Here is a 12,987-nt window from a genome sequence, read left to right on the forward strand (position 1 = left end):
ATGGGTTTCAGTCTCAGATCAACAGGAAGCCAGTGAATGGTTTCTAGCAGGGAGGTGAGGGGATCTGATTCACACAGGAAACAGTCCCTCACTGCAATGGGGACAATGGGTGGGAGAGGGTCACAAGTGGAGAAAGAGAAGTAGGCAGAGATGTAGGAAGAAATAATGAAAATGTGCTGAGACATAAACCCAGAGAGGAGAGAGTCTTTTGCGGACAGCTGGGTCTTTGTGTCAAATGCTCCTGGGTGGTTGCATAAGAAGCAGAGAAGTGTCGATTGGGTTTAACAGCGTGGAGGTCACTGGCGACCTTTTATTTATTTATTTATTAAAATTAATTAATTTCTAACTGAAGTACAGTTGATATACAATATTATATGTTACAGGTGTACAATATAGTGATTCACAGTTCTTAAAGGTTATGTTCCATTTACAGTTATTATAAAATACTGGCTATATTCCCCGTGTTGTACAATATATCCCTGTAGCTTATTTTATACATAATAATTTGTACCTCTCCTGGCGACCTTTTTAAAAAGTAGTGTTCTGAAAGTTCATAGCAACATTATTCATAATAGCCCCAAAGTGGAACCATCCAAATATCCATCAACTGATGAATGGATAAACAAAATGTGGTATGTTAACCGAAATTTCAGAAACAGAGACCTTATTGAAGTAAAGAGGTGCTTATTTGGGGTTTGTTAGGACCATAGCCCGGGAGACACAGATTCAAGAAGTATTTGAATTGTGTTCTGTTGGACTACAAAATGGGGGATGCTTATAAAGCAAAATGGGGCAAGGTTACACAGGTTGTTTGTCAAGAACTAGGATTGGAGCTGGCAAGAAGTAAGGGGGCTTATTAAACAAGAACTGGTTGGGGTTCAAAATGATTACATTGTTGCAAAAGGGTTGGGGAACCTTTGAAACTACAAGGTTTCAGGGAGCAGCTGCTAGCAGATACTGTTTTGAAGATGGCCAGTAGTGTCCTAGAATTTGATACAGTTCAGAAAATTCAAGTTCCCAGTGATTTAGCAACATGTCTGCAACTGCATCCACAATGGTCACCTGCCTCCATTTTGTTATTTATTTAACTGCACTGTGCAACACGTGGGGGATCTTTGTTCTCCGACCAGGGATCAAAGCCGGGTCCCCTGCATTGGAAACACCGAGTCTTAACCATTGGACCACCAGGGAGGTCCCACCGGGCTCCATTTTGGATGCCTGAACCATAGTTACTCCATTTTGATTTTTAAACGGCTTTAAATATGTCATCAGGTATATCCATACAGTGGAATAGAATTCAGCCATAAAAAAGAATAAAGTGCTGATAGATGCTCCAACAATAGACTGCTAGTTATTTCTCCTGCAAAAATTGGGTTATTTGGAGTTAACAAAGAATTGTAATTTGAGGTCTGCAACCATGGCTAGCCATGTGCAAATCCCCAGCAAAAATGGAAAGAACTCTTTTATAGAGGGGGGAAAGGAAGTTGGGAGTGCTATAGTTAACAGAGTCCATGGCTTTTCACTGACTGAGCCATGACTGTCTCTCATTGGCTGAGCTCTTGCCAGGTGAGAAGAGAAAGTCTTTCTTCTTCCTATTAGGCTCTGCTATCAGCATAGGGCATGAGAGCTCCCCTTTCAGGTCTCTCAACTCTATTTTAATTGAGATTTCTGTTTATTAATTTTTATAGTTTCCATGTCTGTAAAATGAGTAGTCTGGACTGGGTGCCTCCAAGGTGTGTTTCCAGCAAAGACATTCTCTAATTCCAACTCTGCATGAACTCCCCTCCCGTGCCTTGAAGCCAGCAGTCAGAACATCATTGTCGTCTTATTCCAATTACCAGCAGCCAGGAGGGATTTGTTTATGGGCACTGCCACCTGCCAGGCTTATTTTTAAAGCTGCTTATCTGTACACACAAGCAGTGTAATTTAGACATTTGGATCACGCAGCTCCTAGTGTGGAATATGGATAGTAAGTGAAAAACAGCTCCAGTGGAATGGCAAAAGAATGGGTACCCCTTGGAGAAGGAAAGGGAATATGTATTGAACATGTTCTTCATGAAACACATTGCATTATGCATTTTATATGCATTATCCTACTAAAAGCAACCTTCAAAGAAATCACTCCTTTAGAAGATGGAGATCAGGAAGTTTCTTTTACAGGTTAATCTCACAAGTCTACAGTTGGTAGCCCAGGTAAGTCCCAAGAGCATAACTACTAAAACTGCCTCCAGGTTAGTGTGAAAAACAATTGTCAGCATTTACTGTGGCCATGTACACTAGCAGCTAAAGAAAGGTTCAATGGTCAATAAGACACATTTCTGCCACCCAGAATTTCACAGCTTAGCTGAGGCAGCTGGTAGAAAGACAAATCATCTAAATAGTATGTGGCAAATTCAGATTCTCCAGGAGTGGAGGAGGGGAGGTATTTTCATGTGAAGAGCATTTTTAAGACAAAGTATATTATATGCATTTATAGGAAATTTGAAAGACACAAAAATGTGGAAAGGAAGAAATAGCACCCATATGCACATCACCCAAAGAAAACTATTGCTAACATTTTGGTTATTCCCAATATGCATAGATTTCGGTTAATTTTATATAATAGTGATCATTCTATGTTAAAAATAACGCCTTGTTCATTTTGCTTTATTCAGTGTTACAATGAGCATTCCCCTACATTTTATTATGAATATTATCAATTCTTTGTATTCTCAAAATAGAAATGCTACAGTTAAATCGTGTTTTCCCTCAACATACATGCATTAAAAAAATGTAAGCATGCAGAAAGAAAGTTGAAAGAATAGTACAGTGATCAGCCGTATACCCACCACCTAGATTTAATATTTGTAGACATTTTGATATATTTATTTTGTCTGTATATGTGAATATATGGCTATAGTATACACACACACACACACACACACACACACACACACACACACACACTGGCTGAACCATTTAAGAGTAAGTTGTAGACATTCTGACACTTTACCCCTAAAGACTCCCTATGCATCTCCTGAGACTATGGATATCCTCCTACACAACATCTCATTGTGAAAAATAGGACAATTTGAACATCCAAAAGAATAATGACTATGCTTTGTGCATTAAAGGTTTATCTGAGTTTTGAATTATTTCCTTAATTAGCTACCCAGAAATGGAATTCACAGGTCCAGAGTATGACTATATACTGTAATGCACATACACTCACACATACATATATATGTGTGCAGATACATATATGTGTGTGTATATATATATATATATATGTATGTATGTATGTATAGGTGTATATTCCTCTTCCTAAAGGATTTACCAGTACACATTCCCACCATTAATGTATGAGAATGCCTCATCTCATATGAGTGACAGTTGTGTTTAATAAGCAATAATTATTGCTGAAGAAGGCATGTCCAACCTGAACACAATCACTTCTCAGCCTCCCCCAGCGTCCACTCTCCAGGCCCAGTGAAGTTTGAAGCCCATAAACAATGGATACGATACAACCAATCTAGTCTTTTAGGCCCTTTCCTTATCATTTTCTTCCATCCATAGATGTCATTAGGTTAATAGTCTCTCACACTGTCCATTTTTTCTAGCTCTGATTTAAAATTACATTTGGAGGATATTATTAGCTTAAGACCTCTACCTGGTACTTGGTTGAATACTGATGATTGAAATAGGACATGGAACCCTTTGTGTGGAGAGACACGGAAGGAGGAGCAGCGTTTACCAGACTATGTCAGTAAACACCTTCCCCTGCTGCCTCTGCGATACCAGATAAATGCTTTGTGACCGCTCAGGCAGGGCAGTGAAGCGAGGACAAGGCTTTTCATGATATTAGCTCACAACTGCTATGTCTAGGGCAGAATTAATTTCATATCCTCTGCCTCCTTTTTTCTTAGCATTTTTTTTTCCTGTGGGAATATGCATCCTTGGGACTTCTCTGGGAGTTTTCTGAATGGGCAAAATATATTTCTCAGGAAATTATGCGTTTCTGTCCATAAAATAGTGTTGAAGTTAACAACTATGATTTTTTAAGTGTTTACTATTCACCAGGCACTGAGTTGAGCACTTTATAAGTGTTGTATCATTTGTTTTTCAAAGCAATCTGATGGGGTACATGCTATTAACATCCCAGATCACTGAGACTCAAAGAGGGCATGTAACTCACCCAAGGTCATACAGCTAGTAAGTGGTAGAGCACGATTTCAGATGCCAATTTGTCTGCACCAAATCGTACCCACTCAATTCCTGTGCTACGCTATGCTATACTATTCCTTAAGCTACCCAAGGCAAGTCGTTAGATGGAAGTCAAAAACGTTCTTTTTTTTCTTTTTAAAACCAATTTATTAAAATATAATATACTTACATACAGAAACGAGTAGTATACCTTACAGAAGAGTGCGCCAATCATGAATTTTCACGCACTGAACACTCCTATCGGCACCTAGATGAAGAAGCAGAACCTCTCCAGTGACCCAGACCCCTCCTGCCCCCGTCCTGACCACTCTCCTGACCTCTAACCTCATCATTTGATCATGTCTATTTCCTTCTTTAGCTAAATGAAATCACACATCGTGTATTCTTTTGTGTTTGGCTTCTTTTGTGCAACAGTGTTTCTATATAGCAAGTGTGTTTTTCAACATTTTATTTGAAACATCAAAAATACATTCTAATGCTGGAGCCATGGCAATGACTATGAGGCCCCTCTTGAACATTTCAGAAAAGGTATATTGAGTCACTGTTAAATAGGCTGCTGCTTTTTTCCACAAAAAGGAGCCACTTGGACACATAAAATAGCAGAGGATGGGACTTGGTATCAGAGGACCTGGGTACAAATCTTAGTTTTATAACACAAGTTAGCAGACATCATCAAGCCTTCGTTTCCTGGGCTGTAAAATGGGAATAAAAATGTCATTTGTTTTGCCAGGCTGTCAAATGGTTTAAATGGAATAATGTCTTCACATACCACCATGCAAGTTATACAGCACTCTGGCTGAGCTTATTGTTAGGCAATGAACATACCTATGATCCTTTCACTCTAGTCCTAACTTGTTCTCTGTTGATTTTTGTCCTCTCTTTCAAACGTTTTGGAGCCCAGCAATTGGTTAGTGACTCTTAAGCTCTATCAAGTATCGAGGAGTTGGATGAGGCTCCCAGCGTATAAATATATTGCTCAGTGGCGCTCAGATCATCTCTGGAAAACATCCGGAAATAAACCCTTTTGGCAGATTGGAAGCCCCTCTGCCATGAGTTCTGGGCTGGCTTCTTGGGTTTCTTCCAGCTGTGAAATCTTGCAGGGGCACCGTGGGCTCTAACTCTGCCTTTCATGAAACCTAGAAGTTAGAGCCAAGTTGCTTTAAAGAGCCTCTGGCCATTTGATAGATGAGGAAACTAAGACCCAAGAAGACAGATGCTTTTAGGTGGCCATGATGAAGACAGTCATAGAATCATCTCACGTTAGAGCTGGGAAGGTCCTCATAAAACTTCTAGTCCAATTATCTGGCAGTTGGGAGGCAGCCTGCTATAATGGAAAGAGCATGAGCTTTGGAATCTTACAGACCTTGGTTCAAATTCCAGTTGGTTAACTTATTGCCTGTGTGACCTTGGGAAAGTTATTTGACTTTTATGGCTTCATTTCTCTATCAATATAAAGGAGACCTACTTTGCTAGTCACTGTAATAAATAGATGATAGATATAGGTAGATAGATAGATAGATAGATGATAGATAAAAAGAACAAACCTGGGACAAAACAGGCACTCAATAAAGCATTGCAATTACAGTTAGAGTTATATTACTATCGCTCTACTGTTGATAGATGTGATAGAATGGATAGAAGCTTTATATTCTTTCTTTCCTGGTTTTCAAATACTTCCTCAGTGCCTTATGTGCAAGTCATTGCCAATGGAGCCAGAATTTCTCAATGGGAACGAGAGAGCACATATATACATATTTTAAAGGAATATTTCTGGATCATAGGAATTTAATGCCTTCTGAGTCAGGTCATGGTACTAGTCTAAAGAATGGATGAGATCACCTACAGCTGAACTCATGACTTCACTTGTAATAAAAGCCCACTGTGCTTCTTTACTGATTCAGACAACCATGACTCTGCCTCTCTTCTCCAGCTTCAAACTCACCCCAAATACTCTACTTTTCTCTAATTTCTCCCATGATTACATTTTCACGGCTTCCAGCAACTAAACTTGCTTGTTAAGAAGCCCTGGCATGGGATTCCCTGGTGGCGCAGTGGTTGAGAGTCCGCCTGCCAATGCAGGGGACGTGGGTTTGTGCCCTGGTCCGGGAAGATCCCACATGCCGCAGAGCGGCTGGGCCCGTGAGCCATGGCCACTGAGCCTGTGTGTCCCGAGCCTGTGCTCCGCAATAGGAGAGGCCACAACAGTGGCCTGTGTACCACAAAAAAAAAAAAAAAAAAGCCCTGGCTTTTTCAGAGAGTATAGGTAAATTAACACAAGACCATTGGTTCATCAGAATCTTAGACCTTTTTACTGGGGTGGGAAATCAACCATGCCTCTGAAGTCAGGTAATACCCCATCCACATGGGATTCAAAAAGACAAGGTTTAACAGCAATCATAGGGGCTAAAATACTTTGGTGATGCTGCAGTCTCCAGCCACGTCTGTGTCCCTCCTATCACCTTGAATTTTGATCCACAAAACCAAAGGAGGCAGGAGAGAGGGTCCCCTCCACCAAGAACGGGAGCTCCAGGAGATCAAGGGTCCTATTTTTCTTAATCATTAAGTCCCCAGGGCCTAGAACAGTGCCTGGCATCCAGGGGGTCCCCAAAAGTAATGAACGAACAAGAAAGAATAACTCCTACCTTTTGCAGACATCCTGTCTCATCCTTTGATAACCCAAGACTTACATCTCTGCCACTGTCTTTGGCACAATGCTCTGAAGAAGCATATGACTCATAATTTTCAAACCCAAGAGGCTGTTTCTTACTGAGGGAAGAGAAGGGGAGAGAGAGTGCTAGAATAAAAGGGTAATTCTAGAACACTTAGGGGGAACAACAGAAACAAGGAAGGATGACAGAGAAGAAAGAGGGTAGCAGATTCAAAAGGGTTCTGCCACTCAAGTAATTAGTCCCCCTTTTAATTCTTACTTTCTGTAATTCATATTACTTCTGCAGATATTGAATGATTACAAGTGAAATAGTCCCTGTGACTGAGCATTTGTGTGTCTATGTGTACACGTGGGACACCCCTCTTCTCACAAAGCTCAGGAGTAACGTCGTGCCAGGGCTTTTATTGTCGGTCATAAAAATGGCTTCTCCCAGGGCCGAAAAGATAATATTTCCTCAAAATAAAGCAGCAGGATAGTCAAAATCCTTCCTGACATTCTCCCACATGATAACACTTCTTCTAGAAGGTCGGCGTTGCCCCCAGAAGTTCTTTGTGACTAGAAACTGAGAGTTTGTCTTTGTGCAGGGCAAGGTTGAAGCTGAGTTCCACCTCGTTACGGCAGAAGAAGCTGAGAAAAATCCTGTTGGAAAAGCCCGAAAGGAGCCAGAGCCCCTGGCCAAGCCCAAGTGAGTGAAGTCACGGGGTGGGGATGGGGACATCAGAAATGGGAAGGACCCTCTGAGGTCCCCATATCAGAGGATGAAAACATTTCTCTAGAGCATCCCGCTGGGAGAAGTGAGGAGTTAATAGGTACCATCCAATCAGTGTAACTTTTTGTTTCTATAATTGAAAAATTTTCCAAAAACATTATAGAGTGTTTGGCAAATGGACAGGACACTTTTCCATAGAACTACCACATAAGCACTTCTAGAATAATTTCATATGTTTTTTTCTGCTGTTTTTTTCATGGGAATATAAGTTTCACATGAATTTTTTTTCTACTATTTCTCTAATTATGCATACCAAATTATCTTCATATTTCACTTATCCTTTGCTGAAAATTTTTGCTTTGTTGCCATAGTTGTCATAATTAGGATTTTTAAATGGCTGTGGAATAGTCCATAGACTTGATACCCATAATTGAGTTGGTTGCCACCCCGTAACTGAATGTTTAATTTACTTCTACCTTTTTTCCATTATTATAATATGATAAAAATGTTTCCCTTTTATAAATTATCACCTTAAAATAAATTTCCAGAAGTAGAATTACTAGCAGCAAGTGTCACCCTATTCAATTGAAACCATGGTTATATATCAATTAAAAAGTAAACATATATAGATATGAAATGTGTACACAAAATACTCTTTCAAATTGTATTTGTCCTACCCCTCCCTGGACTCCCAAGTGTCTCTTGATGAGTAGGTGGTCCCTTCTCTCTACCTACCTTTCATCTATCATAGTGTCAGGAACATAACTGGTGCTTCATTAATTCAAAATTACTTATTAAACTCCTATAATGTGTACCTACTAAAAAAAAAACACTTTGAAGAACACCAAAGAAATATAAGATATTTCTGCCTTCCAGAAGCTTTCTGCCTTCCAGAAGCTTTCAGTCTGTTTAGAGAGAACACACAGGTCCCTAAGACAGCCATCAGAGTGTGGAAGACATATGCTAGGTTCAAAAAGTGGGTAAGTCAAGCCATGAGTGAGGTAGGAATTCAGAATGAGGGGAATTATTGTGGACTGGGGTAGTCAGGAAGGGCTTCATGGAAGAGGTAGGGCTTGAGCTGGTCAGGGTGGGACAGACAGAGGGCCCTCAGTTCTCTGGCTGGGTCCTAACCAAACTCTTGCCCTCCTCCAGACCAACTTTTAAAATGATGAGGAATCATTATCACCCAAAATGTTAGCTTGCTTCTGCTTCAAGGCAACATGGTCTTCGCCCGTTCTCAGGCCTCTCTTTGTGGGCCCCTGGAGATGGGGAGTCAGAAATCCTTCCTGAGGTCTTGAGACTCCTATGTGTTGACAACATGGCCCCTTCCCTGATCTTCTCTTGCTTCCTTCTCAGGCGCCCAGACACCTCCTTCTCCTGGTTTGTGACCCCCTTCAAGTGCCTGTACCACCTCATCTGGAGGAATTACAAGAAGTACATCATCATCGGTTTCATTCTGATTGTCCTCATCATCTTCCTGGCCCTCTTCATCTACACCTTGCCGGGAGCCATCAGCCAAAGGATCGTTGTGGGCTCGTCGTAGAGGGTCATGGAGGACCCAGACCTTCCCTTTCTACTACTCCTCCCTTCTTCCTCATCTGTAAATGCATAAGAATGTATGCTCTGTGCAGGCACTGTGCAGGCTGCTAAGAGGATAAACCCAGAGGGCCCAAGAGCCACTCCCTATGTCTAAGGACCGATCAGCTCTTCTTGGAGGAGATGGGAGAGGAGCAGTCCTGCCCTACCCCAACCCTTGCCACTACCTTTCCAATTTAAAAGCCTTAAGTCATGGTTTTGTCCATGGGCAGGATGAAATAATGGCTCCTTTACCCCATAGTAATCAATGGTGACCTCAAATTGACTTAGGAAAATTATTTTCTAGAGCACTAAGTAAGGAATGTGTTTCATGGATGAGGTTTAGGAAAAAGCACAACATACATTTATGGTGACGTTGAAAAGGAAAAGAACAGCATCACTTTAGGACAGATTTGGAAGGAAGGTATTATACTTTCTTCTGGATTCTGGACAGTAAAACGACAAGTCAGGTCAACAAAACAATGCACATTGTTCAAATCCACAATAAATACAAGCTAAACATTGAAAATTCTTCTAAGTTAAATAGAGCTCATCAAATTTACTTTTATGTCAAAAGATGTTGGAATGCTGAAAAGCCTTTAGCAAAAGTATTTGAAACACTTTCAGATCAGATGGTATCATAAGAAATGTGCCAGGAGAAGGGGTAAGCAAGCATAATTTAGGAATCAGCTCTGTCTGGTGTTCTACACATGGGTTATTGCTCATGGCCTGTCCTGTGTATAAAAAAATAAAATAATGTTCTAGGCCTAATTGTGCAGCCCTGACCCTAAAGATACTATGCTTAAGAATTAAAAAGATTTTGAAGCAGAAAACCCATTTCCCAAGAAGTTGTCATGAGTCCCTACTTGTGTCCTTAAAGGGGATTAATTTAAATCTATTCATTTGACGGATTAGAGTTGTTCTTGCTGCTTAAATTTGGTCCAGAGTGGTTTGGTTTGGTTTTGTTTTGTTAACAACATTTGAATCTTTCCTCCCAAACCAACTAAGCAAAACATAATTAATACCAGCAACAACACCAAGCAACTCACAGGACATGATATCCAATTCTGTGTCTCCAGTAGTTGAAACAGTTGGTGCCTTTCTTGCTCTTTTCCCTCAGAAATACACATAAGTGGAAATTGGGATTGACTTCACAGCTGGGGAATTTATTCACTCAACAGCTAATTATTGAGTTCCATCCTTGTTCCAACTGCTGTGATTAACTCTAGGGTCTCAAAAGTACACAGTCAGATAAACTAAATCTTTGCTCTAAAGGAGCATAGGGTTTGATAGACAGAAGATATTAATCAAATAATCACACACAGATAAATACAGACTGATGGATCGAATAGGGGCAAAGTACTGGGAGCAGAAAGACCATCTAAAGGAGGACCCATAGCCAGTCTGGCCATCAGGAAGGCTTCCTAGGGAAGTAATGACTGAAGGGAGATAAAAGATAAGGAAGAAAGATGGAGAGGAAGAAGAGCACGCTAGACAGAGGAAAATAGCATGTGCAAAGGCCCTGAGGCGGGAAGGAGTGAGGCACATGAAGTGGTCTAAAAGACGGTGGGTACCAAGTGAGAGGCAAAGGACCCTGAGATGGGGCTGGAAGGTCATCTAAGGGCCCACACCCTTAACGGCTTCAGTCTTCATTTTAAGGGCAGTGGATAGCAAAGGATTTTTAAGCAGTAGAAAAGAATGACTAGATTTTTATTCCACATGGAGAACAGACTGGAGGTACTGCAGTCCTTCCCACAAGAGAGGATGATTATTTTCACTCAGTAATTGTGGCAGAGGAGGGAAGAGGAGGGATCAGAGATGATCTCTCTAAGGCTCCAGGGTGGTCTAATGGGGAATTGGGGGTCTAGTATTGACTCTACTTTATACAAGCTGTGTGACCTAAGGCAGCTAACTTCACATCTCTGATCTATACTTTCCTTGTCTATCACATAAGGAAGTTCATATATACTGTGATGAAAAGGCCATGGCATATTCTGGGGCAAAATGAGCGTTGATGGGTCTGTAGCATGGAGTGGGATGGACTGTACTCAGAGTCAGATTATGAATGGCTTTGAATGCCAAGCCAAGAAGGTTGGACTTTATGCAGCAGAAAGTGGGGACCCCCGGAAGAATTTAAACAGAGAAGTGGCAAGAACCAGTCTAGGTATTGGAGAAGTTGCTCTGCCTGCAGTGCATGATGGATTGATGAAGATGAGATCCAGAGGCTGGGGACATTTTAGGAAGCAGTAGTCAAAACCCTGGTGGGAGATGAGGACCTGTGTCAGGGCCATGGCCATGGAGATGGAGAGGAAGAGCAGACTCTGGAACATTGCTGAGGTTCCCCAACCTTCACCCCCATCTCTGGCACCCAAGATGCCTGCCAGAGAGGACAGGGAAATTTGAATCCTGGCTGTGTCATTTCTACCTGGGCAGGTCACAATCTCTGAGTCTTGATTTTTCATCTGAAAAAAAGGAATTATTACCTACTTAGCAAGAGTCGTGTAGATTGTAGAAAAAGTATGTAAAATGTGTAGCCTGTGCCTGGCATGAAGCCAGTCCTCAAAGGATAGTAGCTACTGTCATAAGTATCATTTCTACAGGTGGAATCAGCAGTATTTGGAGTCTAGTTGTATCTAGAAGTGAGGAAAGATGATCAGACCTATGTTTTAGAAATGTTCTGGCACATGGACTAAGAAACTTTCAACCAATAATACTCCCAAGTGTATTTATTTTGTATTGATTCTGTAACAGACTACAACAAGCCCAGTGGATTAAAACAACACAAATTTATCATACAATTCTGTAGGTCAGAAGTTCATCACGGACCTCACTGAGCTAAAATCAAGATATCATCAGACCTACCTTCCCTCCTGGAAGCCCTAGGGGAGGATCTGTTTTTTTGCCTTTTCCAGTTTCTAGAGGCACTGCATTCCTTGGCTTGTGGCCCCTTCCTCCATCTTCAAAGCCAGCAAGTTTACATCCCTCTGTGCCTTTCTTTTGTGGTCACACCTCTCTCTGACTATAGCCAGAAATGTCTTGCTTTTACGGACCCAAGTGGGTACATTGGACCCACCCAGATAATCTCCCTACCTCAAGGTCCTTAACTATCGCATCTGCAAAGACCCTACTGCCATGTAAAGTAACATATGCACAGGTTCTAGGGATTAGTACATGGAATTTTTTAGCAAGGGGAAGCATTATTCTATCTACTACATCGAATATCACTCCAGCATTTTAATTCAGCCCACCCTGAAAGCCACTTCAGCAGAGCTTTGAAAGTCGGTGGGATGATTATGGTATATGAAGTAAGGAGGCTCCACAGACGCTTTTCTCTCTGGAACAAGATGTTTCCATTTGTTGTTCAGCCTCTCAAGCAACAATTGACTCAGGAAAAAAAGGAAGGATCGTTCAGTCCCTCCCTGACTCATTAAAATCCTCTCAAGCACAATGGATGAGGTGTGTTGGGAGCTGGTTATGAAAAGACCCTGCCACTTCCTCTCACGTTTCTGCCTCAGGAGTTTCCAAATAAGCCTCTTAAATTCAGCTTTCCTTTAACACAGCAGTAGTTCCTTCCAATTCAGGAGAAAACCTGTGTCTCTCCTCTCCCTAGTGTATAAAGGGCAATCTGAGAAAAGAGCACTCTCTATTTTTCACTGAATTGTTGTACTAGTGGAAAGAAAAATGGGTTTTGGAGACTGAGATAAAAGCACTGAAACTTGGGTGTAGACACTAGCTGTGTGACCTTGAGCAAGTTACTCAACAGCTGTGAATCCTGTCTTTCTGATCTGTAAAATGAAGCTAATACCCATCTTATTAGGATTGTCTGTGTTTG

General features: G+C 41.2%; 1 protein-coding gene across 1 annotated transcript in view; it reads left to right on the forward strand.

Annotated features, from left to right (window-relative positions):
- FER1L6 (fer-1 like family member 6) overlaps positions 1–9,123 on the forward strand; it is a 137,339-nt gene extending 128,216 nt beyond the window's left edge. Inside the window, exons 41-42 of the mRNA XM_065895151.1 lie at positions 7,456–7,556; positions 8,937–9,123. Of these exons, the coding sequence (XP_065751223.1) occupies positions 7,456–7,556; positions 8,937–9,123 (288 nt within the window). The remainder of the gene's footprint in view (positions 1–7,455; positions 7,557–8,936) is intronic.
- The last annotated feature ends 3,864 nt before the right edge of the window (positions 9,124–12,987 follow it).

Source organism: Phocoena phocoena, chromosome 17 (assembly GCF_963924675.1).
Source record: "Phocoena phocoena chromosome 17, mPhoPho1.1, whole genome shotgun sequence".
Lineage (NCBI taxonomy): Eukaryota > Metazoa > Chordata > Mammalia > Artiodactyla > Phocoenidae > Phocoena > Phocoena phocoena.